The 19,984-nt window shown below is 39.3% G+C and overlaps 1 protein-coding gene across 2 annotated transcripts; it reads left to right on the top strand.

Moving 5' to 3' along the window:
• Nucleotides 1–3,298: 3,298 nt before the first annotated feature.
• Nucleotides 3,299–19,624, top strand: LOC308383695 (uncharacterized protein). Of its 2 annotated transcripts, XM_080861761.1 has the most exons (33): nt 3,299–3,730; nt 3,890–3,942; nt 4,065–4,139; nt 4,655–4,878; nt 4,976–5,057; nt 5,316–5,713; nt 6,260–6,812; nt 6,943–7,139; nt 7,229–7,618; nt 8,018–8,310; nt 9,444–9,709; nt 9,822–9,881; nt 10,204–10,341; nt 10,454–10,710; nt 10,815–10,899; nt 11,055–11,123; nt 11,323–11,457; nt 11,570–11,826; nt 11,919–12,003; nt 12,101–12,331; nt 13,878–14,015; nt 14,283–14,539; nt 14,631–14,715; nt 14,815–15,045; nt 15,173–15,310; nt 15,610–15,866; nt 16,030–16,114; nt 16,204–16,980; nt 17,318–17,526; nt 17,607–17,763; nt 17,841–18,181; nt 18,824–18,953; nt 19,083–19,624. In XM_080861761.1, exons 1-33 carry the CDS (start codon nt 3,654–3,656, stop codon nt 19,223–19,225), a joined length of 6,873 nt encoding a protein of 2,290 aa, XP_080717887.1. In that variant the 5' UTR covers nt 3,299–3,653; the 3' UTR covers nt 19,226–19,624. The 2 variants fall into 2 exon arrangements, with proteins under 2 accessions (XP_080717887.1, XP_080717888.1); XM_080861762.1 differs by lacking the exon at nt 11,055–11,123.
• Nucleotides 19,625–19,984: the final 360 nt, after the last annotated feature.

Genomic DNA, 19,984 nt, shown 5'->3' with positions numbered 1-19,984 from the left:
CAACCTAACTAATAGGGTTGCAAACTCCCAGCAAAAAAAAATAGGGAGCCACCCTCCACCTCATGATGCTTAATCGATGTAATCAAATTAAATTTGATGCAGGGGGGGAAATGCACAGAAATAAATTATTTTTCAAGAATAATTAAAAAGATTCAGCATCTTTCTTCAACAGAATTGCAGACTGCACAGATGGTATCTTCCCAAAGGAAAAAGTAGTATAGCTTACTAGGGTATGTTAGACTTAACAGTTACTATATACAGTAATGGACTTCTATACATTTTACATCAGATTAAAAGTTTGGGTGTAAGATTCAGATAATTATTTATTAAAAGCTAGACATTTTAAATGAGAATAAGAAAGAAAAGTATGTCTTTGTGCCCCCTTTTCCCTGTTCATGCCCTATCGGCCCCCCTGGCTAAACTTTGCTAGATCCACCCCTGCACAGTTACCAGCTACGTAGAAAAAGATCCTGATCTAGAAAGTAATATTAACCCTCCTGCCATCCTTTAAAAAACTCACACCCATCACCCTAGGGACCATTCTCAGCCACGCCATAAAAAGACCATATATCCATATTTTATTCCACTTTAAATTAGCCAACCTTGTAAAACTACTTCTCCCTGAAATATTCATGTAAAGTTTTAATTATATTTTCGTTGTTTTAACCCTTCAAATCCCAGTGTTATTACATGAGCGCCCTGTGTTATAAGCCCCAAAAACCAAAAAACGAAACTAAATATTTCCACAAAAAACCAGTTGAAGTAATATGTGATTGTCATTATAAGTAGGCCTTTAGATGGACCAAAGATTGGCACCAACATACATTTTGACCTGCCATTATTTTTTTTGCATTTTTTTTGAAATTTAAAAATTAAAACTTCAAGGCCCTGAGTCTTCATTGACATCCAAGAAAAGAAGAAAAAATAAAATCATATGATGATAATTTGGGGTTGAAAAATAGCGTTTATAATGGAAGTCAATGGGCAGAAAATGGTCCCCAGGGTGATGGGTGTGGGGATTTCTGCTGCTCAGCCATTTTAGGCTGATTTAAGGAATTCACACTGGAATATTAACATTGACAGGTAAAAACTATCCTGTGGCAAGTTTGGTTATATTCCACTGAACACAGTGGAAATGGCAGCCATTTAACACATAGCAGTGGCACAAAAAGGTCCCAAGAAGGCAGGAAGGTTAAATAAATTCTAACAACAGCTTATCAAGCTTAATAGTGCTGCTGTTGTTCAACCGCTAGTTTCCTCTTTCTGGTGAGAAGTGGGCCAAAAACTAAGAAGAGAGACAGACTCTCGACAGAAAAGCCGATCAGCTGATCATTAAGCAGTTTCACATTGAAGTAGCAGCAGGAAAGAGAGAGAGAGAGGCAGTCGCTCCATATATCGGTTGGAATGCTTTACAAACATTCAGAGATGAACTTACACACTTGCTTTACTTCTCTCTGGGATAACTTCCTCGGAGATGAAATGCTGGTTTGGTAGCGAAGCTACAACTACACACAGCCGCTCTATCAGGTCATGCATACTGCTGCTACGTGCTAGGTTATGAGCCTAGTTACGCCGTGTAGCAAGTTTTGTGAGGTGCTTTTTTTGATATTTAATGGATCGGATTACATTTTTTTTATTTCTCACTGATATCCGATCCAGTAATTTGGGTCAGTATCGGACCGATACCGATACGTAATATTGGATCGGTCCAGCTCTATATTTTACATCAGATTAAAAGTTTGGGTGTAAGATTCAGATAATTATTTATTAAAAGCTAGACATTTATTTATTAAAAGCTAGACATTTTAAATGAGAATAAGAAAGAAAAGTATGTCTTTGTGCCCCCTTTTCCCTGTTCATGCCCCTGGCTAAACTTTGCTAGATCCGCCCCTGCACAGTTACCAGCCGTCAGCTATGTAGAAAAGGATCCTGGTCTACAAAGTAATAAATAAATTCTAACAACAGCTTATCAAGCTTAAACGTGCTGCTGTTGTTCAGCTGCTGGTTTCCTCTTTCTGGCGGGAAGTGGGCCAAAAACAAACAAGAGAGACGACTCGCGACAGAAAAGCAGATCAGCTGATCATTGATCAGTTTCACGATTGAAGTAGCAGCAAGAAGAGGCAGTCGCTCCATATATCGGTTGTTAAGCTTAACGTGGGAATGCTTTACAAACATTCAGAGATAAACTTACACACTTGCTTTACTTCTCTGGGGAAAACTTTCTCAGAGATGTAGCCTTGCAACAAAACCAGCATTACAACTACACACAGCCGCTCTATCACGTGAGCACACTGCTCCAAGGTGCTACGGTTATGAGCCGAGTTACACCATGTTGCAAGTTTTGTGAGGTGCTTTTTTTATCTTTAATGGATCAGATTACATTTTTTATTTCTCTCCGATATCCAATCCAGTAATTTACGTCAGTATCGGACCGATCCGGTCCATCTCTACTCTAGAGTTCCTTTTAAATCTGAAGAGGTGCGTAGAGACCATCTCTTCCAGTGCGTCTCAGTGCAGTTGTTTTGTTTTGTACCTGTGTGTGATTACCGTTCAGATCTGGGGAGGGAATGAACGTATAAAGTTCTATAGTTCTATTTAAACAGACAAAACAGTGGAGGTGTGACAACACAAATCTAGATTTTAGATGTGGATGTGGCAGAGTGTAGCTAATTGTCTCTCTGTGTTAGCTCTGTAATGGACTGGCCACAGTTCCAGGGTGAATCCAGGCCTGTGACAGCTGAGAAAGGCTCAAGTCGCTCAATTCAAACTTCTCTCAATCACGCTGATCCAATAATTTTCTTGTGTGCCTTCTGAGAGCGAATCTGACTCTTTTCCCTGTGTTTTAAATCTCAGTGCTATTCTGTTATTCCACTTTTCAGACTCTCATTTGTGTGACCCACCTTCTCCCCATCTCCACCTAATCCCTCAGAGAACCTCATCAGTGTCTCCAGCTGTATCTCCAACTTAACCAGCATCTAGACTCGGGGTTCCTGTCCTACTTGGTTGCATTTTTGAAACTTTGTTCTGCTATGTTGCTTATCTGGGTCCAATTACATAATAGCTTATTATACAAGCTGTGCTTTATTAAATTTATTGTATTCTTCCACATCACCTCAATGTTTTCTAATACACTTATAAACTATACTATGTATCAGCACTATCTAAAGAGTTATTTCTAAAACTAATTGTTTCTTTTTTAAGTTTATGGGCTCATTTATGTTTTTGTAAGTGTGTGTCTATGTGCACTTACCTTGCTCTAGAACCTTTTATGGCATAGCAACACTAAACCTTGACCTCACTTAGCACTGTTTACCAAAATAGCGGTAGGGTTGTCGTCACCTTTACAACATTTTTATGCTAGTCCAACCCCTTTCATGCCTTAATGCCCTGCTGTCCTCTTTTTCCTCCCACGGCTGAGGTTACCTGGTCAGGTGGTCAAATAAAAGGGATAAATACCTAAACCCAAAGCTCTATTCTGAGAACAAGACATAAAGTACAGGCTTGCGCTCGCATTCAAACAGTCGCTTAAGCTTTGCTTCCACCAAAAGGCTTAACAGCAGTTACTGCTCATCATTCATTCTTCAACTCATCAAAGAGAAAAAGAGTTTTAGCAACAGGAGAGCAGCCGAGAGGTTGCTATTAAAGGATCAGCTATGCTTGGAGGCATACGTACAGATTTGGTGGTCACGGTGGCTGTTCTCTTTCTAACTCAGACAGGGACTCAATGCAGGTAGGTTTCAAGATCATTTAAATTTTTTTAGTTTATCTGTGATTAATAATATTTTAGTTTAGTTTATTTAAATTAAAACAAAGGAAGTTTTTAGTCAAGTTTTTAACTCAGTCCTTTATTTTGTTACATTGGTTATTGGTCATTGATTTCCTATTTCAGAGCTGAAAATGACTTCCTATCAGTTACTTTACCGGAGTGGAGGGCACATTCAGGTACGATGTAGCACAGTTATTAAGACCTTTAAGAATTTCATAATTACCTGACCTGCTTTAGATAAGAACTCAAATCAAACATGTTGTACATAATGACGTATTTCATTTTTTGTTTCCTTTAGAATACGTTATACAGTGTTTTGATGACAGACATGCCAATCTGAACTGTGAGTGGCTGGCGAGTGAAAAAGGAGCAGGTGAAGACAATTATATTTAATAGAAAACAGTAGCCTGAACTGCTTTTTGAAGTCATCAAGCCAATTTACAGTTCTGGGTTCACTCTGGCTCTGAGAGATAAGTTGAATGAATTAATTAACCTTTAATTTTGTCCCAACCTTTGGCGAAATATCGGGAACATCCATCCACAGTTCTGTTTTAATCTACACACAGGCTGCGATTGTATTCGTGTCTCACCACATTATCACAAATTGATCTGAAATAGGCTATATTCTTTTACAACCTGGTGTTTTCCTGGGAGCACTCAAACAGAGAGCCTACACATGAGATTCAAATTTAGTAGCTACAGCAACACAAACAGACAGCTTCTACAGCTACAGCTATTTCACAGCAAATGTTCAGTACAAGGCAGTACTTGTTTAATTACAAGAACAAAGATGAAGAGCTGTTTCTGTTAAATATATATTATCAGCACATATCAGCATTTAAAATATGTAGCGTATTAAGTTTTCTTTTTTGTCTTTTTCTCCTCCAGGGGATTTTGCAGTGAATGTTTCAGAGAGTGGTCCACTAGGGATTGAGGGCCAGGCTTGTCTAGAGTTCTGGTACCTTGTCCCAGTTGCAGCTAATGGGTCTGAACTTCGTGTCTTGCTAAAAAACAGCGTTGGTTCAGTAGAACTCTGGACCTCTCCTGCTCTCCCTCAGAATGCATGGAGGCAAGCGTTTGTGCCCCTGAACATCACTGAGTCCAGGACTCGGGTAAAATAAAACATAGCAGCACACATTAGAACTGTACTGTCATAATATAAATATTCTATAGCATGTCCTTAAATAAATTACCTTTTTTATATATTAGGTTGTGTTTGAAGTGGTTCAAGGATTGTCCATAGAGAAAGAGATCACATTTAAACAGATAGGTGTAAGAAAAGGCTCCTGTGGTAAGTATTTACCAAATTAAACTTCTCAACAACAGCTCTAGTGCCACAAATCAATTAAAAGATTGAACTGTATTCATAATAACCTTTGTGCGGTACATAAAAACAGAAGACGTGTCATAAGAATTGTCACAAAGACATTTTTTGATGAGGATGTTTTAGAAAATATTCTGAACTACAATATTAAAACTGAATACAGTTTTTTAATGTTATTAATCCTACATAGGTGTCGATAAGCTGTTAATATGGTCACCCCAACAGGACTACAGTGTGAATCGAATGCAGAGATATGGACAGATGAGACCACCCGCTGCCTCTGTTCTGCTGGCCAGCTCTCCTGCTTTCCCTCTCACTGCCCTGAAGGCCAACTCTGTGGTCCTCAAAGAAGAGGCCCCAATGGGACTTCTACCTTTGGGATGTGCACTATACACAGTCCCGCAGACGGCAGCACTTTTGATGGAGTATTGTTCCGTTTTACGACCGCCTGCACTTATGTTCTGGCTAAGACCTGCTCACCCACTGAAACCCTGCCCATGTTCGCTGTGGAAGTGGTCAATGAGCAGCATGATAACACATCTCTGCCAGAGGTCCAGAAGATCAATATTAACATGAGGATTTACAGGGTGTCTCTGCTGAAAAGCCAAACAGACCGGGTTGTGGTGAGTTACTTATATGTATGGAAGACATTTAGGGCACAGTTAATTACTAATTATACCAGCCTTTAACATTTACAAACACTGAAGAGTACATTTCTGACACATACATATGAAGACAATTTGAGTATTTTACATTACTAAGGAAGTCAATATTTTGTAAACAAAGCCACTGTCAACTACTGAACGAATATCTGTTTCGTAACAGCTATTTTCCTAATAAAAATATAGTATTATGTATTCACATTTTCTGTTTTATACTGCTCTGTAAACTTCATAATCCATAACTACTGTTCATACAACTGCACTTCCTTTTGCCTCGCCATTATGAAGTAATGACCACTGAGCCAAGTAAAGCACCAAATCCAGCGATTCCCATAATTGCATAAAGGGCAGATTTTATTGCCACTGGCAAAGGACTAATGGGTCATATTGGCCTTTATGAGCACAGCTATCTTCTAAGTGCCTTCTTTTATATAAACTTTTAAATGCAATAAGTCCATATTGTGTATGGCAACTGGTAAAAAAGGCTAAACTAACACTGTTTTTCAGATTAATGGGATCTGGAGAAAGCTTCCACTAAGCCTTAACAGCGACACTGTCAACATCAGGAGCACCCCTACCACTATTGTGCTGGCAACCACTTTTGGTCTTACAGTCTCATTTGACAGCACTGGTGTGGTCCACGTCACCCTCCCATCAACCTATTCTGATAAAGTCTGTGGCATGTGTGGCAACTTTAACCACCTCAAAGAAGATGACTTTAGGAACCTCGATTCACAAAACGCAACAGCTTTGGCTGAAAGCTGGCAGACTGGGAAAACTGCCTCTTCCTGTGAAACCATTCTATTCCCTCAGTGTGACCCACTGGAGGAGACACAGTATGCCAGCGAGCTGTACTGTGGAGGCTTATTCTCTACTACTGGTCCCTTTGCTGACTGCTTATCAGTTGTAGGGGCAGACAGCTATATCAGAGGCTGCGTGTTTGCCATGTGTTCTACTCATGGTGACCAAGCCGTGCTATGTGAGACGCTACGGGTCTATATTGATATCTGCAATAAAGCTGGCATTGCAGTACCCATGTTGAGGAACTCCACAATCTGCCGTATGTTGCGTTATTAAATCCTGCTTTTGTTTTCTTCCTCCTTTTCAAAATAGAGCGCACAGTGGCAAATAATAACTGATAACAGTAAAGGTCATGCACTTTTTCCTGTCTTTTTCTCGGATCCCCTCAGCCATTCAGTGCGGTGAGAACAGCCACTATAACTCGTGTGCTGATGGCTGTCCCGAGGTGTGCTCCAGTCTGGATATAGCTGGCTCCTGTGGAAGCTGTGAGGCAAGATGTGAGTGTGATTCTGGCTTCAAACTCAGTGGGGAAAAGTGTGTCCCAGCAGAAGACTGCGGGTGCTGGTATAATGGAAAACACTATGAGGTAAGTGAGGTAAATGAACACAACACAATTTCTTATTCACATATTCAATTTCACAGTAATTTATTCACATAACTCTGTTCTGCCTGCAGAAAGGAGAAATACTGGTGGAAGGAGATTGTGTGCAACAGTGTCAGTGTATGGGTAATAACAATATGCAGTGCACTCAAATGCAATGTGCAGACAATGAAGTTTGTAAGGTTAAAGATGGGGTCAAAGGCTGCTTCCTTTTCAAACCCACCACCTGCAGTGTGTACGGTGATCCACACTACATCACCTTTGACGGTCTGGCATATGACTTTCAAGGGGGATGCAGTTACATATTGACCACCACATGTGGTGGAGGAAGCTCAGTCCAGTTCACAGTATCTGGACACAACACCCACCCCCCCCTTCAGAACTTCACCAGATCCAAGCTTCAAGCCGTGGCTCTCCAAGTCGAGGATCTGTATCTCATCTTGAATCAAAGCGGAGAGGTCTATGTAAGAAAGCAATTCTCTCTTTAACACCATTGAAAACATTTCTTCACCTTTAAATTCAACAGGGCTGTTTTCAAGAACAGTGATCTGGGATTAGTTACAGCTTACATTTTACTGCACAAGGACTTCTTTTGTTCTGCATTATCTCCTGTAATTCATTAATGACAGTGGCAGATGACTTTCACACGTTTTTAGAGGTCAGTTACTGTTGTGTCAGATCGTTAGAGGAAGTCAGCTGTTTACAACCTGGAACTTAAGCAAGCTAAAGGGCTATACTTTAGTTAGTTAGTAGGTCACTGGTAGCACTAACCTAACTAACTATTTCAAGAAAATATTATCTCTACTTTATGTAAAACAACATGCAAAATAAGTTCAATTATTAAAAGACTGTCCTTTCTTTAGGTCAGTTATAAGCAAGTCCAACTGCCATATTCCACCAGCGGGACATATGGCTCAGTATGGGTGTATGTGAAGAATAATCATATCATCTTGGAGACAACTTTTGGCCTCAAAATGCACATAGATGGAGAGAACAGACTGTTTCTGCAGGTGGATGAGCACTACAAATATGAACTGTGTGGTCTGTGTGGCACTTATTCTGGATACCAGGACGATGACTTTGTAACTCCAGGAGGCCAAAACGTGTCAGAAACGTTTGAGTTTGGTGACAGCTGGAGGGTGCCAAACAACTCTGAGTGAGTTATTTTAATACTGTACACAGTAACAGCAAACATTTGGGTACCAGTATGGCACTTCTGTACCTAAATATACCAGCATAGTATTGAAAAAAACAAAAGCTAGTAAAATGACTGCATTTTTTAGCGCCAGCAGAGTGGCAGTGTTTACTCTCCAATGAGCCTGAATTGTGCTTTTTCTTTCATACTATTAAGCAACATAGCATGTTTAGTAAAATCAGTGAACATCACCTGCTGAGCCTGAGCATGCCAGCATTGTTGTTGTATGTTAGTAATCTAAGCAGGTTCTGAGTGTCTTTGTGGCGGGGTGGGGGTTATTACATTACATTCACAACGTAATAACCCAACCTGCTATCACGGCAAATCATGAAATAGACACACATGCAGGATTTGCAGTTCAGGCACAACAGAGGGAGGTATTTTATTTCAAGCCAACATCTAAAAATCTGCTCAGCTTGTCAGACAACTGCAGGGAGCACGTATTTCTTCAAAAACTGCTGACTTTAATTAAATTATGTATTATGTAAGTGTTCCATGTAAAATGTTGAAATGAATCTGGTCAAATTAAATTTACTTGATTTGTATATATTCAGTTTATACAAAGCACGTTTTCCTTGAAGATTGAGTATTTGAATAAATAAACCTTTGATTTTATATCTTTCAGCTTCTTTTTACTCAGAATGGTCGCATCATGCATATTAAGGGTGAAAAGTTGTTTTTTTGAGTGAATACAACCTGGCGCCTTGGCTAGCCAATGTACTAAACTCACACACTAGCATATATTTTTCTTTATGCATCGTAATTTATTTAAAATTACATCAACATGTTTTATACAGTATCAGGGGCGTAATTTCTAGGGGGGTTATGACCCCCCTCCCAATAATCAGACCCAGCTAATATTACCCCCCCCAATAAAATTATGAATTATCTTGCATAGATAGGCTGTTGATTTTCTTTATCCATTTCGGTTATTACCAGCAAGATAGTTGCATGTTTAATCATCTGGGAGTTTACCCAGATTTATTTATTTATTTAGATAGAGGTCTTGACCCCCTCAATGTTCAGCACAAAGTTACGTCCATGTACAGTATAATCTAGAAGTAACTAATCTCTGTTTGTCTAAATTTTCTCAGATGTTTAGCTCGTCCAAACAATCCAAGACTCTGTGACAAGGATGAGAGGGATACAGCCTACAATGAGTGTTCAGTGCTGTTTGGCAGTGTTTTCATGCCCTGTCATGAACACATTCACCCAAGCATTTACCTCAATAGTTGTGTGTATGACTACTGTGCTACGAGCGGCGACCAACACACACTCTGTGAATCTCTGAAGTCCTATGCAACAGCATGCCAGGTTTCAGGAGTTGAACTTCCAAATTGGCAGACTGGCACAGCCTGTGGTGGGTATTTGCATCAAATATGAGGATGACACTGTTATTATCATACAAGTAAATATACAGTAGGATGTCTAGATAGGTTGTGTTAACTGTGTGTGTTTTCATCCAATTTCAGAAGGCCTTTCTACCTCAACAGCTCCTCCAACAACTGCTTCTCCAACACCAGATCAAACTTGTAAGAGCATTCACAGTTTAGAAAGTTTATCGAGGACTAGTTTAAATAAGTGACGTGATACAGTTTACAAATAATCATTTCAAAACAAATATTAGCTTAGCTAATAACCTTGCTTGCTTTATATGTGCCAATATTTAATAGAAGTGTAAATATATTTTAGTTCTTTTGCTGACCTGAGGTATAACCTTCGACACATTAGATGGGATATTAAAGTTTTTTCAAAGTTTAAAAGCACTGTATCTCAGAAATTATTATTAACTCATAAATCAGCATTTCCATTGTTTGTTTCTTTCATCCATTATTTACATTTTGCTTTCTATAGTTTGTCCCTTGAACTGCAATTTTGAAAAAGATCTGTGTGGGTGGGAGCAGCTTATGCAGGACACTTTTGATTGGACAAAACACTCTGGACCCACACCAACAAATTTAACAGGTCCAAACCAAGACCACACCACTGGAGGTAAAACCAGTCTGTTACTTCTGTTGTTTTTCCTTTTTAGAGGTTGGGGTCTATTTTGGTTGGTTTCATAACATTGTTTATACTTAATGTGTACTATTCAACTTTTCCATAGCTGGTTTCTACATGTACCTTGAGGGAGACAGTGTAACTCATGGAGACTCTGCCCGTTTGATGAGCTCGGCGTGTAATTTTAACGGACCACTCTGCCTGTATTTCTGGTACCATATGTATGGTTCAGCCACAGCCATGGCTCTTAATATCTACCTGCTGAAAGACAGTAAAACAACAAAGCTCTGGTCCATGATGGACAACCAGGGACCTGAATGGCATCTGGGAAGAGCTGATGTCAAAGTGTCTGGTCCATTCCAAGTGAGTTTGACAATACATGAACATAAGAAATGTATGAAGGGCTTGCTGGAAATCAAGACTTGATATCCTAATTTAGAATTCTATTTTCTTCTTATGCCTTTCAGATTATAATAGAAGGAATTCGAGGCTCTAATTATCAGTCAGATGTGGCCATAGATGACATATCTGTCCATTTTGGCTCATGTTCAGGTAACAAAGGCAAAGCAAACTGTAGGTGCTTAATAAACATGGAACTATGCAATACTGTTGTAAACAGTTTGGAAAGTAAATCATTTAAGATATAAACTTCTTTAGCATAACTGATGTGACAGAGTTTACCAAAAGTCAGTGTTGTTTTTATTTAGGTAGCTTTCCAGCCCTGGGAAGTGGAACTAAGCCTTCTACAACTACAGAAATGCTCCCCTTACACCAAAGTAAATACACAGGAAGTTATATTTTACAAGTCATGTGTTTCTGCATCATAAAACCTTATGTTAAGTTAAAAATTAACATTTACATCTTGTTCATGTACTGAGTGTGCAGATTCTAATGGTAACTAGGGTTCACTTTTAGGAAGTTTAGCAAGTATCTCATGACTCATGCTATTTTTTTTCTCCAAATGTTTCCCTTTAGTCTGCAATCTTGACTGTAACTTTGATAGCAACCTTTGTAGCTGGGACCAGACGATTACGGATGCTTTTGACTGGACCTGGCAAAGAGGTTCTACCCCCACTTTAATGACGGGCCCCTCTGCTGACCACACTGGTGGTAAGATTTGATGTAAAATTTACACTGACAGTTAATAAAACCATAATACATCTAAAGGTGGACTTATTCCTTATATTATTATATCTTTAATGTTTTCAATCACCTTTTCTAGATGGCCACTATCTTTACATTGAAGCCAACAGTGCATCGTATGGAGACACAGCTCGTCTCATCAGCTCTGAGTGCTCTGACTCTGGACCTCAGTGTCTGCAGTTCTGGTACCATATGTATGGCTCAGCAGATACAATGGGCCTCCATGTTTACCTGCTCCAAAACAGAATAGCCAATCAGGTTTGGAGGAAGCAGAATGACCAAGGAAATATGTGGCACCTGGCTCAAGTGGACATTGAACCAACCACACCTTTTCAGGTGACCTATTTCAAACCATGGAGTGTGGCCTGCTTTCTAGTTATAAAAAATTATCCTGCAAATGTATCATTCAATTTAATTTTATCATTTAGATCATTATTGAGGGGCGCAGAGGATCCAATGATGAGTCAGATGTGGCCATAGATGATTTGAAGCTTTATCACGGCCGCTGCTTAGGTAAAAGGTTTATATATCATAACATACCATTATTGGTTTGGAAAGGTGTTTCTCACTTTCTATGCAGACACTTAATAACATTTTTAAACTGTTGCAGATCTGGTAGGTGGAATTACAACACAATCAGCAAGACCTGATCTTAATACCACAGCGCCCCCAAGAGTCCCTGTCCAAACCACTGCAGCTCCACAGCCTCCTATGCTCACTGCTACCTTCCAACCAGCGATAATAAATATCACTGCCCCTCCCGTAGTGGAGGAAACAACCAACTTAATTAATAAGAACAATGTTACTGAAGCTCCAGATAGCCGGCCACCTCTGCAGCCAGGTATAGTAATAATTTCACAGTAACACTTCAATGTCCCATTTATACTCTAACAGATAATAGTTTACACCAGAGGTGTGGACTCGAGTCACATGACTTGGACTCCAGTCAGACTTGAGTCATTAATTTTATGACTTTAGACTTGACTTGAAAAAATGTTCTAAGACTTGTGACTTGACTTGGACTTTTACACCAGTGACCTGGGACTTGAATTGGACTTGAACCGGTTTACTTGAAAAGACTTGATATTTCACCCCAAATCTAAAATTTAACACACATATTATATAGAAAGTGTGCACCTTTAATTCAATTAATTCATTCATTTATTCCAACCACACTCCGTACGTATGTGTGCGTGAGCTGTAGCACAGTCAATCAAATTAACCAGAGTTTTTTAAGAAGAAAAAAAAACGCTCAAAAATGCTGCAAGGAGTTATTTTTTTCAGGTACATAAACTATGAAGTAGTCAACAAAAAAAACGAAATGTAATATGCAAAATATGCAAGAAGAGAATCACGGACAGAGATGGAACAACTTCCAACTTTGTCCGACAGTTGAAGTTGCATAAAGAACGGTAGGTGGTGCTTCTCTTTTGCTACGATGAGATAGCTGACTTCATCTAACTTTGTGATGTCAACTAGCTTTAATGTGTATGATATTTTTGTCATGCTATTTTAAAGCCGGTCCTACAAGCGCATCCAAGAATAACATGCAGCTTATCTCAGAACAGTCTGTGAAAATTATTCTTGGAGCTAAGTTTAATTGAGCTGCATTTTATAGAGGTGCAATTTCACAATTTGTGTATATTTTCTAAGTTCACTATTTTGTCATGTGTTGAGAAAAACAGAGATTTAAAAATCACATGGTCTAATATTTACATTTAGCATATAACTGCAACATTCTTTTATTTATTTTATTTTTTTTGAAAGACTCGAAAGGACTTGAAATTCAAAGTTTCAGACTTGTGACTTTACTCGGACTTTTAAACCAGTGACTTGAGACTTGACTCTGACTTGCCTGACATTACTTGAGACTTGACTTGTGACTTGAGGATAAAGACTTGAGACTTACTTGAGACTTGCAAAACAATGACTTGGTCCCACCTCTGGTTTACACATCCATTATTTGTGCAGCAGTGTGGGGTGGTGGTTAGCACCGTTGACTCACTACATAAAAGTCATGAGTTTTACTCCAACACACCTTTCTGTGTGCAGTTTGCATGTTCTCCCCATGTTTGTGTGGGTTCTCTCGGGGTACTGTGGCTTCTTTCTACAGCCCAAAGACATGCAGTTAGTGGGGTTAGGTTAATTGTTGATTGTAAATTTCCTATAGGTGTGAATGTGAGTGCAAATGGTTGTCTGTCTGTATTAGCCCTGCAATATAATGGTGACCTGTCCAGTGTGTACCCTGCTTCTCACCCAATGGAAGCTCAGTTAGGCTCCAGTTCCCCACCCCTGATAAGGATAAGAGGAAGAGAATGGATGGATGGATATTTTATGTCTAGAATTATTCTATGTCTTATATAATCATATTTTTCTTTTTTGAACAGTGTGCCAATTCCACTGTAATTTTGAGCAAGATTTATGTCAGTGGAATCAGTTGATCACAGATGCTTTTGATTGGACAAGAAACAGTGGCTCCACTCCTACTATCAATACAGGACCTTCTACAGATCACACCACAGGAGGTAATTAGCTTTCTGACATAGGGAAAATAAAGTTAATATACTGAGGTTATATAGTGTTAAACTTCCCGAATAAAACAGTAACACCATTAAAGCCAGTTTGGTGATTTGTTTTTTTTGTTTTTGTTTTTTCCATTCAGTATGAAAAACTTTGAGGCAGTTTTAGCAACAAGTGCAAATGGCTTGTAAATTAACTTCTGTACTTATTTATTCTCAGTGTTATTGCCTAAAAGCATATCTTTAACTTACTGATTGTATGTCCCCGTTCAGGTGGCCACTATCTTTACATTGAAGCCAACAGTGCATCGTATGGAGACACAGCTCGTCTCATCAGCTCTGAGTGCTCTGACTCTGGACCTCAGTGTCTGCAGTTCTGGTACCATATGTATGGCTCAGCAGATACAATGGGCCTCCATGTTTACCTGCTCCAAAACAGAATAGCCAATCAGGTTTGGAGGAAGCAGAATGACCAAGGAAATATGTGGCACCTGGCTCAAGTGGACATTGAACCAACCACACCTTTTCAGGTGACCTATTTCAAACCATGGAGTGTGGCCTGCTTTCTAGTTATAAAAATTATCCTGCAAATGTATCATTCAATTTAATTTTATCATTTAGATCATTATTGAGGGGCGCAGAGGATCCAATGATGAGTCAGATGTGGCCATAGATGATTTGAAGCTTTATCACGGCCGCTGCTCAGGTAAGAAGCATATAAAAAACAAAATATACTTTACCAGGTTTGAAAAGCTGTTTCCAACTTTCTATGCAGACACTTAATAACATTTTTATACTGTTGCAGATCTGGTAGGTGGAATTACAACACAATCAGCTAGACCTGATCTTAATACCACAGCGCCCCCAAGAGTCCCTGTCCAAACCACTGCAGCTCCACAGCCTCCTATGCTCACTGCTACCTTCCAACCACCGATAATAAATATCACTGTCCCTCCCGTAGTGGAGGAAACAACCAACCTAATTAATAAGAACAATGTTACTGAAGCTCCAGATAGCCGGCCACCTCTGCAGCCAGGTATAGTAATAATTTTACAGCAGCTCTTGTTTCCCATTCTAGTTTATTCTGGTTTACAAATCCATTACGTAATATCTAAAATTACTGTATCAATGATGTAATCATATTTCTTTCTCTTTTTTAACAGCATGCCAGATGCACTGTGATTTTGAGCAAGATTTATGTCAGTGGAATCAGATGATAACTGATGCTTTTGATTGGACAAGACAGAGTGGCTCCACTCCTACGATCAATACTGGACCATCTTCAGATCACACCACAGGAGGTAATTAGCTTTCACAAGCCAGAAACAGTTATTTTTCCAGGAAAAAAAATAAGTAAACCACACACAAATTTTCTGTTTAATATTAACCATAGTTGCATTGTTAAAACCATTTGATCGTTAGTTATTTCTTTATTTTTGTTTTATTCTAGTTTTCTTTTTTCCCTTTTTTCAGTTTAATGTTAAAAATGTCGATGCAAAGAAATTTAACAAGCAGTTTTAACCATGTAAATGACTTGAACATGTGTAATTTACTGAATCATTCTCAATATTATTGTCTAAAAATGTATGTCCCTATTCAGGTGGCCACTATCTTTACATTGACGCCAACAGTGCATCATATGGAGACACAGCGCGTTTCATCAGCTCTGAGTGCTCTGACTCTGGACCTCAGTGTCTGCAGTTCTGGTACCATATGTACGGCTCAGCAGATACAATGGGCCTCCATGTTTACCTGCTCCAAAACAGAATAGCCAATCAGATTTGGAGGAAGCAGAATGACCAAGGAAATATGTGGCACCTGGCTCAGGTGGACATTACAGCAACAGACACTTTCCAGGTGTGTTACCTATCAGAGACATTTCTTTATTAGACCTATCTGATGTTGGAAAACTGCACTGCAAATAAATAACAGTCCAATACTTTTAATTTAAGTGTAACCTAATCACTCTGTATACCATCACAAGTATAGTGCCATGTAACAGTAACCGCTTTACTTTTAGATTATATTTGAAGGACGAAGAGGTTCGAATACTCAGTCTGATGTGGCAGTAGATGATGTGTCACTTTATCATGGGCGCTGTGCAGGTAATCCTAATGTCCTAACTATATTTTGTGCAGTCCAAACACTATCTGACAATCTAAATGACAGACCGGACTGTGAAATATTGTTACAGAACTGGTCAATCCAACAACAACTACAACTCAGTCAAAGCCGGAAACAACAGCTGGGCCACAACCATCAACCACAACTCAACTAAAGCCGGAAACAACAGCTGGGCCACAACCATCAACCACAACTCAACTAAAGCCGGAAACAACAGCTGGGCCACAGCCATCAACCACAACTCAACTAAAGCCGGAAACAACAGCTGGGCCACAGCCATCAACCACAACTCAACTAAAGCCGGAAACAACAGCTGGGCCACAGCCATCAACCACAACTCAACTAAAGCCGGAAACAACAGCTGGGCCACAACCATCAACCACAACTCAACTAAAGCCGGAAACAACAGCTGGGCCACAACCATCAACCACAACTCAACTAAAGCCGGAAACAACAGCTGGGCCACAACCATCAACCACAACCCAACTAAAGCCGGAAACAACAACTGGGCCACAACCATCAACCACAACTCAACTAAAGCCGGAAACAACAACTGGGCCACAACCATCAACCACAACTCAACTAAAGCCGGAAACAACAGCTGGGCCACAACCATCAACCACAACCCAACTAAAGCCGGAAACAACAACTGGGCCACAACCATCAACCACAACTCAACTAAAGCCGGAAACAACAGCTGGGCCACAACCATCAACCACAACCCAACGAAAGCCGGAAACAACAGCTGGGCCACAACCATCAACCACAGTTGGACCCCAGCCCACAACAAATAAACCGCAATCTACAACAACAGCAAGACCGCAACAAACAACCCTGACGGTACCAAGTAAGTTCTTTTTGCGTGTCTATAGTTATAAAAACAAATTGAAACATTGAATTGGGTTTCCTAAAATGTATACAGTAGCTGTCATGTTATGTTTGTGCATGTATGTCAGTTCTAAGCTTAAGACAATAACAAGCACATGTCTTGATGCATGCTCAATCATCCAGTGTTGCTCCCAATGAAAATGATACATCCAGATGAACAGAATCAACTTTTTGGGGATTAACAAATACATTTTCAATATATAACAAAAACTTTTTTTATTTTGTTTTTCTGTCATTTGAAGTTTATAACTGAGGATATATCTGTTCTCCAACTCTATACATCTTTCCTTCCCCAGCACCAATTTGCCCACGGTATAGTCACTATACCACTTGTGTCCCTGCATGTAGTCCAACCTGTTTTTTCTTGAATGGCCCACCACATTGTAGTGACAATGAGGTTTGTGTTCCTGGATGTGTGTGCGATGATGGCTTTGTCATGAAAATGAAGATTTGTGTGCCTCTGGAACAATGTGGCTGTGTGGACAAGAATGGCACCAAACACCAAGTAAGACAAATTGACAATATGGACAATTTTGAAAATGAGCTTGTGGTCATGTGGTATGTTGACTGTCTGTGTCTTTTCAGTTCAATGAACAGTGGTACACAGATCACTGCAGTCAGAAATGTGAATGTGAGAAGGATGACGGAATAGGAAAGATTGACTGTGATGATGAAGATGAATGTGATGGAAATGCTGTCTGCCTTCAAAATGAAAAGGGCAATTATTACTGCCAGTCTACAGGTAGTCTACATGCCTGCAATGTACCTAAACTATGCTTTTGTTCCTATTTATTTAACTGCTCTTCTTGTTCCCGACAGACTTCGATGAGTGTACGATCAAGAAGGACCCTGAATATAAAACATTTGATAAAATGAAGCATGACTTTGAGGGTGAACACTCTTACGTGCTGGTGAGGACCAGCAACTTGCCAAACAACCTTCCAGACATCTACATTGAAAGCATCAACACGCCCGTCTTAGATCAGGGCGGTGATAGTCAGCATGAAAATGACAGCAGCAGTGAAGAAGAGCAGAAGAGCAGGGAAGGTGATGATGATTACGATGACAGCAAAGAACATGACGAGCACCACAGATTACAAGAGCTTAAGATCAGAGTGTACAATCACACTGTGGAGTTCAAGAAGAATCGGAAACTGATCGTATGTATTAACACATTAACTTCTTAGCATTTTACAGTGTGGCACAGTGTGATGCTACCTACACACAGACATTTGTAAAATCAGTCTGGGAAATAACTAGCTCCTCTTCCCATTTCTCTTCAAGGTGTTACAACTGTAGCGAGGGAGAGGATGTTATATGTGCTAAATTATGCTGTGTGATAGCGCATTTCTTTTCACTTTAACATTTGTAGGTATAAGACAGAGGAAGAGAGACAATGTGTAAAAAACAGTAATGGCAATATTCCATGTTTATCCGGTGCCTAGATGTTATTGTGTCTGTGTGCGAGTAATATAATCCTATGAATCTCAATTTGCAAGGGTACGGAACTAAAACTAAGCAAGTATAAGACTGTAAGCGTTATAATGTACTTTGCTTGTGATTGTATCACACTAGCATGCTAACATTAGCTATTACGCACTGAAAGCTAATAGAATCTCAATAACTTGTACGTATTTGATAATATAGGAAAGACTTCAGCTAATACTCAAGCTTTCCACAACAAAAATGTATGTTTCTCTTCATACAACAAACATAATCATACAGGAATGAACAGCAGAATTGACATCTACATATACTTCAGTTATCTTAAATTGCACTGAGAGATTTTTTTTCCTCTTCAGGTGGATGGAAAACCTACGGAAATGCCCGTCTCAGTGACTGGTGGTCTAAAGATCTGGAAGCGTTCCTCTCATATCTACCTACAAACTGATTTTGGCTTGTCAGTGGCATTTAATGGACACCATTCAGCAGGTAGCCAGTGTACAATATCAAAAGCAGATGATGTAATTTATTTAATGTGTCATTCCACTTTAAGCTAATAAATAATTTATCGTTTCCCATATTCATACAATGTATTAAACGCTCATATTTATTCTGCAGAGATTACTCTACCACACATTTATAAAAGGAAGGTGGGAGGCCTGTGTGGAAACTTTGATGCTCAGAGAAAAAATGACAGGATGAAGCCAGATGGTACCATAGCCAGAAGCACTAAAGAGTTTGGAGAGAGCTGGAGAGTGTGAATGCCAGATGAAACACTGTCTTTGAATGTGGATGAGTTTAATCTCTATCAGTTACATAAAACTCCATATGGATAAAAAAGAACAGATGAGTGTAATGATTTTGGCTTTTCTTCGTTAGCCAGCAAGTGTTGTCTTTACCTAGCTTTTTAGGGCTATGTTTTCTGAATATCAGCATATCTATTTTTTCATGAATGTTTAGATACCTATCTTTTTCTTATTATTTCTACATATATTTGATATAATCATTGTACTCTACATGTAAATTGAGCTATTATTCTCATTGGATAATATAAAAAATTTAAAAAGTATGTGGTGAATGATCACATTTCATAAGGTGTTTTTGGCTTCCTGCATTGTTGAAGGTTTCTGATGAACTTACTACTCTAATAAAAGTGGACTGTAAGGACATTTGTGTTTCTTTGTGTGCAGCCATTTGGTCCCAAGTTTACGTGTACATTTTTAAGGTACAACCCATTAACCACCTGCAGTACAGCAGGAACACCAACCCAAACAAAGGAAAAACAAATAACACAAAACCTGTAACATGATACGGATAAGGAAGGTAATTGTTTTTTTTCTAGCAAACAATAGGATTGCTCTTGCTTGAAAAGCTCGTCTGTATCTGTATGAGGGCATGTTTATGTGGAATCCTTACTCTCAAGTGTTACAACACCACATAGAGCCATGGATGTATTTGTTCTGTGCATTTTTCTTTTCTTAAGGTTTCTCTGTGATGGTAAGTGAAGCTATGCCTATTGG

Source organism: Rhamphochromis sp. 'chilingali' (assembly GCF_963969265.1).
Source record: "Rhamphochromis sp. 'chilingali' genome assembly, chromosome: 16".
NCBI lineage: Eukaryota > Metazoa > Chordata > Actinopteri > Cichliformes > Cichlidae > Rhamphochromis > Rhamphochromis sp. 'chilingali'.
Note: the sequence above shows the minus strand (reverse complement) of the source record. Positions and strands in the feature narration are given on the sequence as shown.

Coding starts and splice junctions, on each gene's coding strand:
- LOC308383695 (XM_080861761.1), top strand. CDS start 3,654: ATGCTTGGAGGCATACGTACAGATTTGGTGGTCACGGTGGCTGTTCTC. Junction 16,981..17,317: donor AACAACCCTGACGGTACCAA/GTAAGTTCTTTT, acceptor TTCCTTCCCCAG/CACCAATTTGCCCACGGTAT. Junction 18,954..19,082: donor TAATGGACACCATTCAGCAG/GTAGCCAGTGTA, acceptor TTTATTCTGCAG/AGATTACTCTACCACACATT.